Consider the following 19,860-nt stretch of genomic DNA (forward strand, 5'->3'; position numbering starts at 1 on the left):
GACTGCTCACCTTCCCTCCCAGAAGGGACTGGGTTATTTGTATAGATTGACGTTTCTAATCAACAGGTTCAGGAACGAGTCATCAGATAGTGGGGTTCTCTCGAGGTGCCCAACACCTATTGAGTTCAATAAAATCACATCATACATTTCTTAAACTATTCTTTTAAGTTCCTACCCCTTTTTGGCACACCGTACTCTATAAAGCAATGTCCAAATAACGTGGCCAACTGAAAGTTTCAAACATAATGTAAACATAATCTTAATGAGTCTGTTAGCTGCACGGCTAGCAACAATACAAAATGTCCCAATTTTTGGCCAGCAGAAAAATTCCTAAAACTTCACAGTAAATGTCCAGCCCTAAGCTAACAAAGCACAATAAACTGTTTCTCCAGCGAAGGCTCTTTCAGGGCCTTCCCATTACAGACTCATCTAATCGTACTGCTTTTACCAGCTCTCTGAAGACCTTTCCCAGTTCGCAGGTTCCTTGTCTGAGGCTTTCCCTTCAACGTCGGACTGCATCCATCTGCACTCAACTTCTCACAACCCTTCTTCCGTAATTCAGAGCTTTCCCCAATCTTGGGTTTCACCAGTTTTCGCACGCAGGTCTCTCCCAGACATTGGATTAACAGCATTCACGTCAATGGGTATCTCCCTGGTTTCAGGGCCCTTTTCAGGTAGATATGTCACCCTGCTGCAGCTGGTCTTGGTTTAGGAAACACTTTTCCTTCAAGCTCCCTAACCTCCTTGACACAAAACGATTGACTAGATTCTCCACTCTCCTGCAAACTGGGCTCTTGGAATGAGCTCGGACTTAGCCATCTCCATAGTAGATCCTGAGGTTTGCCCAAGGATGGGACCTTCTCTTCCCAATTCGCCTGCCAGACTGCCTCCTACCATTGCCCACAGTATGCCTCCCCCTGCTTAACCTCCCTCTCCCCATGCCTCCTAACATCAACACCCCAGTGAACCACTATAATTTATTTTATTTGTTTATAACATGCCAAAAGCATGCAGGCATCAGGGCACACGCAGACAGAAGGAAAATGTGACACAGGACAACAAAAACCAACAATTGAGCATAGGCGCGTTATAGATGCCATATCATATAACAAGCCAAGGTCGAAGTTTAAGCCAGTTACCAGGACAGAGGATAAGAGCTACGAGAAAGACTGTCGTCGGAAAGAGAATCAAAAGTCAATTACTGAAAGAATAATGTTTTTAACCGCTTTCGAAAGGCTACTAGGTGTTTTTCCAACTGAAGCTCAGAGGGTAATGCATTTCAGGCCTGCACTGTTAAGGTAGGAAATGAGCGCCCGCTGCCTGTAGCTCCTTTACTTCGTAAGTACCCATAGTTACTCGAGTGGAGAGATTTTGGAGGTTCATACCATTTTAAATCGGTCTTTAAGGTTGTAGAGGAGCAGCTGCAGGCCTCTGCAGGAAACCCTGCCCCCCTTCCTCCCATATGTTGGAAACCTGAGATTGCGCTGTGTTTGACAACAGCAGTTGTGCTAATGCCGCAGCGTGTGTTTGAAAGATACCCTTTAAGACAACCCTACCGAATGTATCCCCGAAGGGATGACAACTTGAGGGAGGAACTCCCTGAAGGATTATGAGAAGGAGCAGAGAAAAGAAGCCAGCGACGTCACAAAAGGTATGCACGTCATCTCGGGATACTAACTGTAGAGAATGTATGGATCCTAAAGAAACTAATGAAGTAAAGAATCGAGTGAAGTCTCAAATATAAATGAAGACGATTACACGTGCACGAGTGCAGAAGAAAATTAATGTACAGATGCTGAAACACAAGGTAGATAGACATCATAAACACTGGCTGTACATCGTTAGAACGCAGGCGAAGCCGCCATTATATAGAAGCTGGACATCAGTATCATGAATTTAGTAAACCAGGACCCATGAAGCGGGAAGAGAAAGCGGTGTCGCAGAAAAATGAGCAGAATCGTGGAGCTGCAAGACAAGGCTGTCTGGCCTGGAGTAAACACTGAAGCAGCTAAGCTCAGCTATCTATTCTGGAAACGAGCTAACGTGGGACGGATGAATCATCCCTTGTTCAGGTGCAAAGAAAGAACACCAAGAGTGCAAAGTTTCATTCGTTTAAAACATTTAAAAAGCTGCAAAATGGCCAAAATCGCGGTCTCCCGTCACATGAGCCAAAGATGAAAATAGAGTTTGAACTTGGAGTCCTAGAACATGATAGTGAGTTATGAGAGACAAGGATAATGTGCAAGGTAAAGTTCAAAGACAATCTTCATGGCAGAAGGCATAGGCGTTCAGATGCTGGGCTAATTGGGTGGGGAGGTAGTGTCATGCCCTACTCCTTGCACCTGGGACTGGGCTTATGTGCTGCTAAGTGAACCGAATATTACAGACCTGGCCAATTATAGTAGTCCTTGTAACGAAGGACCTAATGTTTCTGAAGAGGACATGTTTTAGAGGTAGGCTTATGTTGTCCATCTGACTGTGGGCAGCCAATCACAATCCTATTTCCTAAAGAAAGTATATTTAGGTGTTCCCTTTAAGCCAATCCCGACCCTTAGTAAGTTTTTCATTATTGCCAGTTCGTATGACATCACCTCGGACGTATTTTTTATATAAAAGCTATGATTTGTGTTAAGATCGCAGAGAGAAATCAAGTGTACGTCCGTTGATGTTTGTTGATAATTGATAATAAAACAGTACTTGGCCATCTTCCTGCATTGGTTCGATTATTCGGCTCGGAGATATATCTGTGTGATCCCATCCATCACACATGCAAGTTCCTAAAGGGCCCTAAACTCAAGTTATTGTTCTTGATATTGTATTTATTGCACGCTCGTACACAAGTGTTTCAGAGCACGACAAGGGAGGGGAACAGGGGAGAACAAAACAACAAACCTACTAGGCCCAGTGACATTGAGAACGTGCAAGTGCATGGTAGAGGGGGAGAAGTGGAAAGCGCGGAGCAAAGGAGAAACAGACAAATAATAAATAAATAATAAAGGCAACAAAAAGTGGTAGTGCAGTTAGCAAGTGCTGGGTATAAGGCAGCAGAAAGGGTAGGTCTGATAAGTGCAGGAAGAAAAAGGGGGGCTGTATGGGTACAGATACAGACCCCAGTGCAAGGATTGGCCCGGAAGCAGTGTGGGGAGGGTGGCAGGGTGAACAGGTACCTGGCCCGGAGGACAGAGGGTGGCCATGTGCACGGTGCCAAGAGAGAACAGATCAGCAGGGGACAGGGGGAGTGAAGGCAGAGGCAAAGAGGAATGTCTTGAGGTGCTTCCGGAACCGGAGATGGTTCTCCTCAAGTTTTAGAGTGGCAGGGGGGCTGTTCCAGAGGGAGGCCCCAGCAAAAGACAGATCTACCCGCAGGAACAGAGGTGCTTCACCATAGATATATTTGTGTGTCAAGGAGGGGGCCTTGAAGCGTACTCTCTCTTTAACCAATGGAGGTTCTTTCTGGCACCTTTTTGGAATACTGCAGACAATACAAACTGCTTCATTCAGAAGAACTTCTAGTCTGTTTATGCAGTTCTTATTGGCTCAATCAGAAGCTTGTTACAGTAATCCAAATGCGGCATGAAAATGGCTCCAACTAGGATCTTGCAGTTTTTTGATGAAAGAAACAATTTGGTATGCCGTAACTCTAAGATGGTATCCTCGTGTGCTTCTGCCCAGAGTGATTCTTCCAAGTCAACTTCTTAAGTTCACATTGTTTACAACCTTTATGTAGTTCTCTTCAATCACCATGCTGGCATATTAAGGAGCGAGTTTGGCTCGAACCTGCAAGGAACTGAATATCATCAGCTCTGGTTTTTTGATTTTCAGGCACATCCAATGCTTTGACATCAGTAAATATATTTCAGCCTAATGGAGTCTTTGTTGTGATCCCCACTGAGCTCCATGAGCAGCTGAGTGTCATCAGCATAGTTTGTGAAATAGGATCCCATAACAGTCATCTGATCACAAAGAGGATTGATGTATACATTTAACAGTATAGGAGACAATCATACTCCTTGAGGGACCCCACATTGTATTGGTTCTAATTCTGAGCTGCCCCCAACATACTTTGGACAGCCTGTTTTTCCTCAGAAAGAGCAGATCCATTCTGAGGCATCTGCTGGGCAGTTTCCTGTAGTGGCCAGTATTTTCAAAAGACATTCATGGTCTAGTAAATCGAACGTGTCTGACAGATCCAGTTAGATCAATAGCTCTGATCTACTTCGCTCCAGCATGTTAGTCTGGTGATCAAGGAGGCCAATTTCCATCCAGTGATTGCTCCTAAAACCTGATTGATTTGGGTGAAAGATGTCTGAAACTTCAAGATGTTTTTGGAGTTGGAATGAAGCGATTAGATCTACATTTTTTAATAAAAAGTGGGTATTGGTAATAGGGCATAGATTTCCAGGGTCCATAGGACAAAGGCCTGCTTTCTTAACCAATGGTGTGACCACAACCTGCTTCATTGCATCAGGTACTGAGTTCCATTTGAATGACGCATTTACAAAACTCACCAGGAACGGAACAAAGATTTTAAAGTTGGCTAGGACAAGTTTTGAGGGAACAAAATAGCCCAAGCATGAAGTGGGGAGCATATTTTTCAGGAAAGCATCCACTTCCGTGATTGAATTACATTTGAATTGAATTGAGAGCCTACCCTATGTTCCAACACCATATGTTCAGGCAGAATCTCAGTATTAGGGCTAGTGGCTATTTTGACATGTGCAGCATCGATCTTATCCTTGAAGGCAGATTGTATATTCCTGCAGACTTCAGAGAGAGTGGCAAACTGGGTCTGAAATTTAAGTCTTTCAAGATTCCGGAGTGGTTTTTTGCATCTTCAATTTCATTATTGAAGAAGTTTCTTTATGATTCATAGATAAGCTTTTTGTAAATGTTTTGTAAATGTTTCCAGGCTAACTTGTTCTCTTCGGAATTATTCTTTTCTCAGACTCATTCTGCCTGTCTTTTCTCTTTCTTGAGTTTAGTAAGGAATGGGTCGATCCAGTCCTGATGTTTTATGTTCTCTCTGACGACTTTGGATTTCACAGGAGCCGCCTTATCCAGAAAAGAATTAAGGTGTAAGGTGTATTCCTGCACCAACATATCAGGGGTATCAGTGTCTGTGGTGTCGGCCATGATTTTATCAGGCACTGATCTAAGTCTTCTGATGTAATCTTGTTCAGGTCACAGCTAACTATTCTTTTGAGAGAGGTAGGTGTCCTCTCTACCTCAGCCGGAAATTCAATGGCCACTTCACAAAAGAGTGATCAGACCAAATACATGCTCTGGTGTCAGCGATTTCCATGGAGATGTTTCTTGATGTGACCCAATCTAGAATTTGTCCTCCTGAGTGGGTTGCTTATGTGTTGTGTATAGTGAAAGTCATGTTTTTTAGACGTTTTTTAAATCTGAAATTTCTTTATCACGATTGACTTTGAGCCAGCAGTTTAAGTCACCCAATCGAATGCTGGATAACAGTGTCAATTCCTCAGTGCCATTCAAAGCTAAAAACTTTAGTCACTGCAACACCTGGTTCACTACCGACCAACGTGCCATCCGCAAAAAAAAAAAAAAAAGAACATTAAAAAAAAACAGCAAGAGAAACCGCTTGGCAGGAAGATACCACTACCGCCCAAAAAAATAAAAATAAAATATATTTTCACGACCTTATCCTCACAATACAAGGATGCGAGTCATGCCTCCAAAGTATCTACGTACAATAAAAGAAAAGCAGATGCTGACTCCTGCCCCTGAGAGTTGTTTGCAATTCTCAGAGCTAGAAAAACCAGCTATGCCCTCATCTACTATTCAGAAAGACAACCTATGGTGTAGAAGTGTTCAGGACGCCGTCACTGGGAAAATTGTACAACTAAAAGCAAAAATCAGTAAGAAATTTGGTGCCATCCGAGAAGCCCTATCCCAGCACCCACCCTGCCCACAAGCCCACATCCACCCATTCGAGTTCCAACCCACCTTCGAATCGGACCTCGCCACCATCAAAGGGCTCTAACGCACAAGACGCAAAAATGAAATCTGCTCTACTTCCCTTGTTAAGGACGCCGCCGATCCCTTACTTCACCTCATCACAGCCATTGTCCACTCTTCCATTGCATCCAGCTCAGACCCAACTACCCCCATCAACTACCAGCACATCACCATAGCCCCATTCGTTCTGAAAATCATTGACAGTGTTGCCTACCTTCAAACCCAAGACTTCCTTGAAAAGCATAACGTCATCGCCAATCCACCCCGAAACATGGAATGCAGACACCCTTCCTAGACCTCAAAAACCTATTTGACAAGGCTATGGACGCTGCAACCTTGCACTCCTACTGCATTGACCTCTCAGCCGCCTTCAAACTTGTCGACCATCAAACCCTCTGTCAGCACCTCATCTCCTCCACACATTTCTCTGAAGAGGTAGCCTAATGGATCACAGCATTCATAGCCAACATAACCTCAAAGCTCTTTGCTGTTGAGGTGACCAATCCCTCCACTCCTATCCCCTGTGGTGTCCCACAAGGCTCCCCCGTCTCACCAACCCTCTACAACATTGACACAAATCCCCTATTTGACCACCTTGACTCGCTGGACATCACCTACACAAATTATGCCAACCATACTCAAGACCTTAATCCCCTCTACAGAAACCACTCACAAAGCACCCTCAAAGTAAACATCTATGAAATCATTCAAATCTGGATAGCCTCACAGCCTCTGTCTTAACGACAAAAAAACTGAGCTACTACTCATCGGAGCCCATCTGGCTTGCAAAACTTGATGCAACCTTTGGCCACTTTACCATCGATAGCCATACAATCCCAGACTCCACCTCGGTAAAAACATTAGGCGTCTACCTAGATGCATCTCTTACCATGACACGCCATGTGAATCACGCTGCCTCCACCTCCGCCTATGTCACGAAGATCATCACTGCCTGTAAGCCATACCTCTCTTCCGACAATCGCCTATCGATCTCACGGGCGCTCATCCTGTCTAAATTAGACTACTGCAATGCTCTTCTCTGCTGCACATCAGAAAAAAAACATATCCAAGCTACAAATAATCCAAAGAAAATGCTCTCTGTGGTGTGCTTGACCCAAGGAAGCACAACCACACCCCAGAGGCAAGAAGATCAGCCCACTGGCTCCCCATCCGAGAGAGAATCACATTCAAAATCCTCACCATCGCTCAGCGATGTTCGTCCAACTATGCGCCTTCATACCGCACCCGGAAGAACAAGAGACACGCGCATACTAGACCCCTCCAAACTACCCACAACTGCTACCTCAATTTAGAGATTCAAGTGAAAACAAGCAGGTGGCACTAGCTTCCCGGTTTGCTCTGCCACTCTCTGGAACAATCTCCCTCTCCAAGTGAGAGAAGAACCTTCCTTCAATGTATTACGGAAAAAAACTGAAAACTCACCTACAACCTCAGATCATCTGTCTCTCCTGTTATTACCCTCCACCTAGTCTTGATGTCTGTAACGGCGCTTAGATGCCTACGGGATGTGTTTGCACTTCTATAAATAAAATAAATAGTGTGGTTGCCATCTATCCACTGACAGTTTGGAAGTGCACTGGCTTCCTTCCAAACAGCTTCTTTCCCTTTGATCTTCACTTTTATAGCACTTCATGGGACTGAGCACTTGTTTTTGTCCTTCATATTGGCTGTAGCTAGTGTGGTTGAATTTCCAGGTCTTGGATTGGTTCTTTTCTAGCATAGGCTCCAACGTATATTTGAATCTTTTTGCAGGCTCGCTTAGTATTGGTTAATTGGAAGATTTCCCTCACTTGTTCACTCATCGTCCACAAATGCGACTGGTGAGAGTCAGACATCTTGAAATCTTCAGGGTTTGGCACTGCCATGTGTGGCGTTCAATGCATATGTGACTGGGCTCTGCGACTTCGGACTGCCATTCAACTGGAATGCAAGGACCAATGATGTCTGAACTCTTAGGGGCGTGTGTTTGAGGACTTTTCTCTTTCTTTTGTGGACTCCAAGCTCATGTTACGGACCGCAAATACCAGCTGGCATGGGGAAGGTTACCTAGCCATTAGCAGCATGTCTAGCAGGAACAGTTATTTAAGCATACTCAAAGTGGTTTCTTGTTACTAATGCTGCATTAAGCAAAGTCTCCTGGGAGTGCTGGTCTATTTCGTGGGCAGAAATATTAAACGTTGCTTCAATGGGGTTTTTAGAAGCAGGGATTGTGGACCTTTTTGCTTTTTGGATTACCAGCCTTGGGAGGGAGTTGGGGGTGGGGGGCACAATGTTTTAGTATTACACTTCTTTCACCCTCTGGGGGGGGGGGGGTAACATGGATAGCAGTCATGGGGGATTTCACTGAGGTTCCGAATCAGCATACCCGTAGGCACAATGGATCATCCTGTTGATGAGGAACCCACTCTTCCTCTCACCGACCAACTTCCATTAGCTTAAGAGGGGCTGTGATATATATATTTATATATCCTCTCGTTCAAAGAGTTCCTCATGTTGAATCTCCAAGGTGAGGTTTCATCTTTTTCAGGTCAATAACCGTAGCCATTGTACTTTTAGTGGGTTGAGACTTCCAAGCTCTGCAACAAGATCCTTCAATGAGGTTATGTTCTTGTTAATTGACACCAAAGTTTGGTTATCCTGGAGAGCTGCCTCAAGCTTACTTTTCCAACTTCTAGAACACCTCGTTTCCCTATGCTGCTCACCTCTCAGAGGCACACCCCAGCTTGCTCGTCATCCCCTAGCTTTTGTTGCACAATCTAGTGTCTTTAGTGTTAAAGATGAAAGTATCTAATGTTTCACTTATTCTATTGCACATTAGGGTAGCCAATGAGGTACGTCCATTCAAATGTTACAAGGCGAAAGTAGAATCTTGGCAATGACCAGCCCATGTGACTTGGGAGCCTTCAAACTCATCCTCTAGCCAACCTCTGCAATTTTCCTCTCAACCACTTCCAACAAACTCTACCGCTGCAGGGTATCCAGCATTCTTGATTCTTACATAAGATACTTCGGGTGTAGGAAGCACAATACTACTTGTATTGCGTAAACAATATTTCCATACAGTTCTTATGAACACAATTATTTTAAAAATGACATCCAACGTGACAATCTCTGAATAGAACGTGTCAGCCTTCTACCCCCAAGAGGATGTGTCACTGCCCTCTCTCTAACTCCTAGTGCTACCTACATATATCAGGAGACCGGGTTAATAGCTGTGATCTTTTGTTTCCCAGGCAAGATAACACGAGATGAACACACACAGAGTAACAAGTCAGTGCTTCCAATTAATGTAAGGTTACTAGGCAGCTCATGCTCAGTCACTCAAACTGACAATGAAACATCAACCTAATGCTTGAACTGTGCACCAAGTGTTTAATTTAACTGATGCAGGATTTAATTAAGGCGAGGGTGATGATTCAGATATTTCATTGTTAGAAACTATACTGCCAGCAACTATAAGAAATGTACTGTCCTTAAGCACACAAATAATTATGGATGAATCCTATAGCGACTCTTACTTAAGCTTACCACTGAGTGCTCCAACTAATCCTGCTAAGATTGAACCTGGCCTCTTTGGCCTTCTGTATATTATAAAGCTAAAGCGCTTGGTGTACTGGCTTAAGATTTTGTGGAATGTTGACTTGCAGCATTATTGCAATGCATTATAAGATATCTTCGCTACACAAGGTATCAAGAAAAATTCCTTTGTTTGGATTTGTTAAATCCATGCTTGTTAAGTTGGGGCCATCTGTTTTATGGAAGGATACATTCGCTATCAGACCAAGCCACAAAGTAATTTATATAAATGCTTATTGAGGATTGGTTCCTGATGGAACCTTTGATACTTGTGTGCAATCAAGTTGGTTTGCAAATGGAGCAATAAAAACACTTTAGGATTCGAGGAGTACTTTGAGCTAATCGACTCTCTGTGCATGAAGTTATTTATAAAACTGTGCCTAGCAACTCTATCACAGTTTGCCTTTACTTCACACCGAATGTCAGAGTCTTCCTCCAAATGCTCACTGTATGCCTCCTGGGAAGAAAACGTAAGCCACATTTTATTCCTCTGTCCGTTATATGATAAACATAGACAAGTATGGCTAAGATCTATTCTGAGAAAAATAATATATAGAATTTGGCAGAAGTATTAACCATGGATAGATCTGCTAATACAGTCCTCTTGACATATTCGGTAGCAAAAACCCTTCAGAAAGGTGGGGTAAAAAGGATTAGATATCTGAATTCAGTCATTTAAGTGCCTTCAAAAGAATAATCATTTATATGACAAGGTTTCGTTTGCCAGCACATGACATTATGCCATAGTGCTTCTATTAATTATTATAGTGTAAGATATAGTGTTTGTAAGATACACTTGTAGACAGGACTGTTCTTCCAGTTCCCGATATCCTCTGTATTTATATGATGTTTTAGTCTATGGTGGTCTGATGTCTCAATTTTGTTGTTAAGTGCTATTTGGTTAAATTTGGCTAGTGGCATGTGAAGCAAGCATTTATTAGGATGGAAATTACTGATTTTTTTTCATGATGTATTTATGTTTTTGTGATGCTTTGAAATTGAAATAAAGCAGCCTTTGAATTTAAAATAACAATTACTTCCCTATGGAGGACCAAGGGGGAGATGAAGGGGGTTACGCCTTGGCCATCTCTGCTGAGCCATATCTGCCCTCCCCTCTCCCCCAATTACAGAACACATCCGAGACGATGCCATATTCCGGGGCTGGATTGACGCAGGTTGAGAGGGTGGGTACATTGGTGAAGGGGAAGATCTTTGAAAACATAGGTGCAATAGAAGAATGCCAAGGGATAGGTCCACTCTCAATATTCAAATACCTACAGTTAAAGGGGGCACTGATGTCAGCAAGGTGGAAGGGGACTCTGCAGGGAGACCCGACGGATACGGAGAAGTTGCTGAGTGGCACGGTGGCCTCGAGGGTTTTGATTTCAAAATTAGATCAGGCGCTCCTACTAGCACAGGAAGGGGACACCAACATGTTCAGTAAAAGGTGGGAGAAGGATATGGGTGCAGACCTGGATACTGACCTCTGGAGCAGGATGTGTGTAAATGCCCACGGAACGTCAATAGCTTGCCAGTACAAGCACCACTGCATTAAAACTGTATAGATGGCGGTACCCAGTCAGATTATCCAAGATGTTCGTGGGAATTGACACTAGATGCTGGAGAGGGTGTGGCCAGAGGGCAGACTATTGGCATTTGTGGTGGGGCTGTGGGGAAGTGCAGAGATTTTGGAAAGAAGTCCTGGGATGGATAAAGGCCTTAGATGGGGTTGAAAGAGACCTGGTTGCCATGCTGGTACTATTTGGGATGGAAAGTGTGAAGGAGGGAGAATGGAAACGGCTCCCCCATATGGTGCACTTTTTGCTGTTGGCCACAAGGGCATGTGTGGCAGCTGGGTGTAAAAGGGAGGCCCTGCCAGGCGAGAGGCAATGGGCCATGAAGGCCCAAGATATCTATGTGATGGAGAATCTGACAGGGCAACTCCACGACAGCACCTCATCGAGGAAGCTTGAATGGTCAGTGTTCCTAGGCAAATATGGGCGCCATTGTAGGTGCTGCCCGTAGACATAAGCTTTGGCGGGGGGGGGCTTAAGGGGGCAAAGGTCTTCCGAAGAGGTGAAAGACAGTAAGGCATCCTAGCCCGATGATTGTGACTGGGCGCCCAACCCCAAGGAAAACCAGTGGGTGGTATAATAACCGGTTCGCCTCAGGCCCAAAGCCTGGAAAAGTATGAACTGTATGCAGAGAACTGTCTCACTGTAGAGAGTTGATATATGGACAGTGGAAAAGGACACATTGGACTCACGGGATATATTTGACAGCTACACTGGAGAAGGAGGGGTGTGTGGGGGAGTTTACGTTTGGTTATGCAAAGTTTATAAAACTGAGGGGTTGCAGCGTTCAGCACAAGGCGTCTGTGATAGTGTCATTTGGAAATGTTACAACTACTTCTAAAAATCGGCAAAAAAACTACCAAAAAAACCCAATTACTACTTCATAATAAATAGTGACTTTTCATCAGAAATCTGGAAATCATGTCTGTTCCATAGGAAAGACAAAATGATGCGAGTCCCAACCATTTTCTCACACAGTATCCTCAGACTTCGGCCCATTCACCAGCCCCAGATACCACCAGCTATTTGGAAAGCTAGCACCCGGGACCCTACTTTCTTCTTCTCCATGCCCACAACTACCTGCCACCTGTTCAAATGATCAGGCCTTACCTCTTACAACCCCAATAATGTCAGATGTCACTGGGGCAAACTATACGTATTAAGACACATGTGGGGCAACCTATTCCATAATCTATTTTGATTAGAGAAGCAGACTGGCACCAGAAAGGATGAGAAGCAACTATAGCAATTATGTAATTATCCCAAGTCACACATCTGATGCTTGTGGGGCAAACAAATTACAACATTCTCCGATTCCCTGGAGACACCTGTGGGGAGTCTTACCTCCAGGACTCAGATCAGTCACTGACAACCTCTCTTATTATTTTACGCTAGTATCCTAACCTTTTGTACTACCCATTGGGGAGCAGGATGATACCGGTTTAGAGGATCTATGCACCCATTTGCACCACTCTGCGTCTGGCCAAAATCCATTCCCAACCAAATAATGCCAAAGTCAAAAAGACAAAACTTCCAAGAATAAATGTATCAAAGCCCTTACTGGGTAAATACACGAAATAGTCCATCAGGTGATCTAATGCTTTTTTAAGAGACGAAACAGAATGTCCGGAACTCTTGACATTATGTGATTAGGTTCTCCCAACAACATAGGGGAGTGAGGGAGACAAGGAGTTCAAACCACAGGAACATTAGTCAACCCACACCTCATCTGAAATAGGTCTGCACTCTCTCCTCTCTGGTCCCACTTCACACAGACTCCTTTCATCAGACCCAGCTTGCTTTCCTGTCAAAGGTGCTCACCCACTCATTGATCGGTCAAGTTAGCTGTCCGTCATACATTCACTAAGATATAGTTGCTCCTTCCCAGCCTCTCTGGTGGTGCCCTGCTGCCAGACACCCCTCAACGCAGCTCAGGGTAGCCAGCCAATAAACTGCTGACATGACATCACAACCAGGAACAACTGCACTGAAAGCTTAACCCATTCTGTCCCAAGCAGAATTTTACCCTATCTACAGTAGTTTCAACAGGGACAAAACGTTTCTGGGCTAAGATAAATAATCACTATAGAAGCAATGCCCTTTTGGCAAATCTGGCAGAAGGTCTTAGGTTTGGGAAATCAATTAAAACGAGCAAATTAAAATTTAAAAATTGTTAATGAAGTATTTTGAAAATGGATAGAAACTGGATTTACATCAATATGTTATTGGTCTCAAAATCTGCAGTTGCCACTACCAATTGGAGAGTAACAATTGATGCTTGCCAAGAAAAATAAATGGTGTGCTGTGATCATTTGAAGAGGGGGGGAGGGGGATAACTATTTACATCTGGATATCAACTTGCAACTTACATTTTATACTCCTGTATAGATTATGGGACATTGAGACCCCACTAGTTATTGTACTGTGTTTTTTATTTTGTTGAAATAGATTGTTGGTGTAGTATTATTTCCCAATTTATGCAAGCAAGCACTGTGAAACTAGATACCTAGTTATTGTAAGCTTCATTAAATGTAATAATACATAAACACACACACACTTCGTGAACCTTAATTGTATAGTCTTGTACCTGCAGACTTAAGTTGTACAAATCGTTTTTAGAAATGACAGAAAATAAATAAATAAATACCAGACTAATTAATGAACAAGTTCAAAACTATCTTACCTGTCTTTGCTCCCTTCAGCCAGAAGGCCATCAGGGATTTCTACAAAGAGGCCCTGATTGGACAGTACAGCCTCCCAGCAGGAGTCCTTCACATCAGTCACCTTGTACTGGAAGTGGATGGGCTGTGGCTGGTCATCATGCACTGGGAGATCCTGTGTAACTGTGAGCTTCTCGTCCTGAAGCAGGTCATACAATAATAAACATGATTAAAATCTGAGTTCTACAGCCATTACAATGAAATAAAATAGTGGTCCAATAATAGCTTGTCATTGATATAGCACTTGTGTTGATAACATTCACATAGAAGATCAAGTTACTTACCAACTGGTAACATTCTTTCGACTGAATGTTCCTCCACCATATTCCTCATCTTTGACATGTCATGTCCAGTTTCGGCTGCTTCAGAATTATTTTTTTGGAGGACGACGCCTTGCGTCGATGGCGTCGAGACAATGCCCCTCGAAGGTCTCCGTCAAAGGGTGACATCATCCTTAGTAGCATGCATGGCGCCCGTTGGCTTCCGTTCTGTTTTTTCCCTCCTTGTTTATCAGGAGTGCCCATAATTATGGGCAGAACAGTATACTCGGCCTTGCAGGAACGACGGCTACAATAGCATGGGAAATTCTACAGAGGAGTAGGTTGGGAGGGCGATGAGGAATACGTCGGAGGAACATCCAGTTGAAAGAACATTACCAGTTGGTAAGTAACTTGTTCTTTGAATTGATCGAGTCCTCCAACGTATTTAACAGAATTTTCAGAGAGCAGAATAAAAGACTGACATACCAAATTCCACACCCTGAGCATGGGCAGTATCTCTAGCGAGTAATGCTTAGTAAACGTGTGCATAGATGACCACGTTGATGCATCACAGATGTTCTTAATAGGGACCCCTCTCTGCAGGGCAGTGAGGTGGACATGCCCCTGGTGGAATGGGCACGCAAACCCTCAGGAGGGTCCTTGCCTGCCAGCCTGCAACATTCAGAAAAAGCGAGGATGATCCCCCTAGACAAGGTCTGCTTGGAAACAGCCTGGCCCAGTTTCTGTCCGGTGTATCCTACAAAGAGCTGGTCGTCCACTCTCAATTTGAACATCCTGAAAATGTAATAGATCAGCGCTCTCATAGGGTCCAGCCGATGTAGCCTTTGCGCCTCCTTAGTAGGATGCGGAGGAGGGTAGAATGCTGGCAGCACAATTTTCTGCCAAGGGTGAAAGTCAGAAACCACCTTAGGCAAGAAGGTGGATTTCACCCTCAAAACAACCCTGTCCTTGTGGAATATAGTAAAGGGTGGCTTGGAAGAAAGCGCTTGCAACTCGCTCACTCTTATTGCATATGTAGGAGCAATTAACAATACAGTCTTAAAGGTCAACAACCTCAATGGACATGAGTGCAAGGGTTCAAAAGGAGCACCCATCAAAAACCAGGTTGAGGTCCCACAACGGAACCTGAAAAGTAGAAGGCGGGAACACATTTGTGAGCCCCTTTAGAAACTGAGTGACCAGAGGGATCTTAAAATAGGAACATTCCTCTGAAGAGCGCTTAAAAATCGAAAGCCCTGCCAGGTAACCCTTAATGGTGCCAACCTGAAGACCTTTGTGTGCCAATGAAAGCAGGAAGGATAGACCATACAGTGTCGTACAATGAAAGGATCAACATTCTCGTCTCTGCACCAGTCACAAAACTTATTCCAGCTGCACACAGATTTCGTTGTTGGCTGTCTTGCCGAAAGCAAGACCTCCATTACGTCATCCAGGAAGTCCCAATCCTTGTACCTCAACCTTTCAGAAACCAAGCATGAAGTTTGAGAGTGTTGACCTCTGGATGGAGAACTCGACCCTCCTCTCATGAGAGAAGATTCTCCCTTTGTGGAGGACGTAGCAGAGGACAGATGGACATATCCAGAAGGTCTGGGTACCACGTTCTCCCGGCCCAATCCGGGGCAATGAGGATCATGCAGTTTCCGAACCTCCTTAACCTCCTGATTACTTGAGGAATGACGGGGACGAGGAATGACAGGGACTGGAGGAAACGCATACAGCAGTGGGAATTCCCAATCCACGACAAACCCGTCTCTTAGAGCTCCTCTAGAAGGAAATTCCCTTGAGCAGCACAGTTCGCACTTCCGGTTGACACTGGTCACGAACAGATCCACTTGACGGGTTCCCCAAAGGGCAAAGATCTCTTGAAGGACTTCCTGAGCTAGTTCCCACTCGCGGGAGACTGTTCTGCCTGCTCAGAGCGTCCGCTGCCGTGCTCTCTTCCCCGGTGAGGTGAACCGCCGAGAGGGAGATTCCTTCTTGAGTAGCCCAATACCAGAGCTCCATTGCCTCTCTGCACAGTGGTAGTGACCCTATGCCTGCTCCCTTGTTGAGGTAGTGCATGGCCACCGTATTGTCTGTCATTATCAGGACATTCTTTCCCCGTACAGATGGCAGAAAAGCCTTCAGCGCTGGTCTGATCGCTCTTAGCTCCAAAAGATTGATGTGTAGCTTGGATTCTGACGGAGACCAACGACCGCTCAACTCGTTGGCGTTAACTCCCCACCCGGTGAGTGAGGCATCCGTCACTACAGTGATCTCGGGCCATGGTTGCCAAAAGTGTTCGCCTTTCAGAACATTGTCCTTGCAGGCCCACCACAGAAGATCCTTTGAAACTCTGGACGGAATCTGAAGGCGGTCTGATATTTGTCCTGAGAATTGGGACCATTGTGATCGAAGAGCCCATTGAAGGGATCGCATTCGCAAGCGGGCCTCTGGCACCAGGAAAATGCAGGATGCTATGAGGCCGAGCAACCTCGAACTCGAAGGCCAGAGGATTATTGCCATTCTGGAATTTTGTTACCATCTGGAGAATGTCTTGAGCCCTCACCTTGGGAGGCGAGCACTTTCCCAAGGAAGTATCTAAAACAGCCCCGATGTACAGAAGCTGTTGGGAAGGTGTTATTTGGGACTTCTTGAAATTGAGGGAGAAGCCCAGTCTATGAAGGGAGTGGCAGGTAACAGTGAGATGATCCAAGGCTTGTTCAGGAGAACGTGCCCTGATAAGCCAATCGTCCAGGTAAGGGTAGACGTGAATCCCACCTCTCCTGAGATGCGCTGCCACCACCACCACCATCAGTTTGGTGAATACCCTTGGGGCGGAGGTCAACCCAAATGGCTGGATTTGAAACTGATGGTGCGAGCCGCCAACGGCGAACCTCAGGTATTTCCTGTGCTTGAGATGGATCGGCACATGAACTTAAGCATCCTGAAAGTCCAATGACACCAACCAATTCTGAAGTTGGAGGGCATTAAGGATCTGAGAAAGAGTGAACATCTTGAATTACTCTTTCCCGAGGAACTTGGTCAAGTATCTTAAGTCCAAGATGGGTCTCAGTCCCCAGGCCTTTTTTGGAATAAGAAAATATGGGGAATACCAACCCTTGTTCCTCTGCGCTACAGGCACTGGTTCTATAGCACCTATAGGGTCAAAATTTACTGCACAAAGAGCGGATCCGGATTCTTCAAAGAGTGTTCCGGTGGATTGGTCTGAGGCTTCCTTAGAAAGGGAAGGCAGTAGCCATGGGCTATTGTTTCCAGTGCCCACGCATCTGAAGTAATGGCTCGCTATTCTTCAAGATGCTGAGACAGTCTGCCCCCCCCCCCACTGGAGAACTGTGACTGAAGCCTTCAGAGCGTTTTTGAAACAGCTGTTGCAGCGGCTGATGGTTAGAGGCTGTTGCTGGAGTGGACTTAGCACCTCTACCTCGTCCACCACGAGGGAACTTTGCTGGCCTCTGACTGGCCATTTCTCTCGCCCTTCCAAATGAGGAGTAGTAGTGAGAAGATCTACCCCTCTACGTTTGTCCACTGGAACAAAAAGGCTGAGGTTGCCCAACAGCAGCGCCTAAAGATTTGGCAGCCGCCTTGGAGGTCTGCAACTTCTCAAGGCTCTTGTCAGCCTTCCTGTCGAAAATATGAGACCCGTCAAATGGCATGTTTAGAAGACGAGCCTGCACATCAGGTGCAAAACCAGACTTCTGCAACCACCCAAACCTGCGTATTATGGTGCTTGTAGCCCTGGATCTGCTGATACTATCCGCAGAATCCAATCCAGACCGGAGGGACTCACACATGGCTTCCTTGCCGTCCTCAACAATAGCCTTAAAGTCGTTCCTCATATCCCTCCATCTGGAATGTGCTCCTCCGCCATGGAGATGCACTCCCACAAAGGGTACGAAAATTTTGCAAGCGCACAGGTGGAGTTGGCCGATTTCAATGCCATACTCCCCGCTGAAAATAACTTCCGCGCCCATCCATCAATGTGCTTATCGTCCCCATCAGGAGGGATGGTAGGGTACGCGGCCTGCTTTGAGGTAGCTGTAGCTGCCTGGACCACCAGACTCTCAGGAGTGGGGTGCTGTGCTAGATAGCCGGGGTCGCTACTGAAGGGGCGGTATTTTCATATAAGAGACTTGTCCACCGCCGGATTGGTCTCCGGGATCTCCCAATTCCTGGCCAGCCTCTTTTGAAGAGCCACATGGAAAGGTAACCCAGGATCCGTAGGCAGCCACTTGTCCAAAAGATCCGTAAGATCAGGCCTCCGCCGCATTATGGACTAGCCCAAGTACGCAACCACCTTAGACATAAGGTGCCTATATGAAGAGTCGGCATGCTCCCCAGGTTCCGGCATGCCGAACTCCAACTCTGGAGCGGTATCAATACCACTTTCTTATGCAAAGTATCACACAGGTCCTGCATCCTGCTCTCCTCTGAAAGGAGGTACTCTGGTATATTTGGAGACCCATACTGAAGACCAAAGGGGGGGAAATCGGGGCCCCCCCCTTGAAAGTTCCTCTTCCTCAAAAATTGAAGTGAGGTACCTAAAAAAAAATCCTTTTTAGGAAGGGGGACAAAAGACTTTTCTGGCATAGAGCCCAGAGGCTTAGGAGGCGTTGAAGATGTCGACTTACACTTAGCCAGAGCCTTCCTTGGCGGGTCAACTGGACCCGAAGGCTGAGCTGATAAACTAGGCTCCATCGGCGTCGACTGCTTTGGCATGGATAATGGCGCTGAAGGCACTGATGGCTTGACTGGCGTTGAAGACCCAATGGGCACTAACGACAGCATCAATGGTTTCGAAGACCTAGATGACGACCGAGATCTTGATCTCTCCCTCCATCTCAAGTGATCCTTTGACACTTTCTCAAGAGGCCTTGAGGGCTCTTGATGTGGATCACGCAGTGAACCCGAGCTCGAGAGTATAAGCCCGAGACCGCTCCTTGCTGGCTTCCTCAGAAGGTGCGGACGGAGCCTTACCCTGCTTTTCAAAAAGCTTAAGCATCTCCAACTGAAAAGCTTCCCACTCTGCCAGTGTCAATGTTTTGGTCGGCAGGTCACCCTCTCAGGGGTACTTCTCGACAAAGACTATGAGGAAGGCGACCAGCAGTGCCTTTGCTTCAAACGCCTCGACGAAGAGTAAGAGTGGCGGGAACCACTACAGCACCGTGAGCGCTTGGCTTTATTCCGACTAGGAGAGTCGCCCCTCGAGTCGTCAGTCGAAAGCCCAGCTGGTCAGGATTTTCGGTGCTTGGACACCTTGCCTACCTTAACTTTTATTCTAGCAAGGCCTTCCCAGTCATGGACTGACATTTCGAGCAGGTATCCGTCTTGTGGCCATCGCCCAGGCACCACAGACATAGCCGATGCAGATCCGTAATCCACATCTTGGAGCTGCACTCCTTACATTTCTTAAACCCGGAACGAGGAGTTGTTGTGGTAGAAGACGAAGACATCGTCGAAAAGAGATAACAGCAGTACTTCAGAAGGACAAGCCACATAGAGATTCACAAAGCAAACACATTTGCAGAAAAACGGAACCGAGGCCAACGGGCACCATGCATGCTACTTATAACATCGGATGACGTCACCCTCGATGGAGGCCTTCGAGGGACATCGACTCAACGCCATAGACACAGGGCGCCCTCTGCCGAAAAAAATTCAGAAGCAGACGAACCTGGACATTACATGTCAAATATGAGTAATACG

At 45.6% G+C, this 19,860-nt stretch overlaps 1 protein-coding gene across 1 annotated transcript in view; it reads right to left on the reverse strand.

Moving 5' to 3' along the window:
• OAZ2 (ornithine decarboxylase antizyme 2) overlaps positions 1–19,860 on the reverse strand; it is a 198,156-nt gene that overhangs the window by 61,021 nt on the left and 117,275 nt on the right. Inside the window, 1 exon segment of the mRNA XM_069625424.1 lies at positions 13,837–14,012. Coding sequence (XP_069481525.1) covers positions 13,837–14,012 — 176 coding nt within the window.

The sequence above is a fragment of the Ambystoma mexicanum genome, chromosome 11 (genome assembly GCF_040938575.1).
Source record: "Ambystoma mexicanum isolate Mex_15411 chromosome 11, UKY_AmexF1_1, whole genome shotgun sequence".
In the NCBI taxonomy this organism is placed as follows: Eukaryota; Metazoa; Chordata; class Amphibia; order Caudata; family Ambystomatidae; genus Ambystoma; species Ambystoma mexicanum.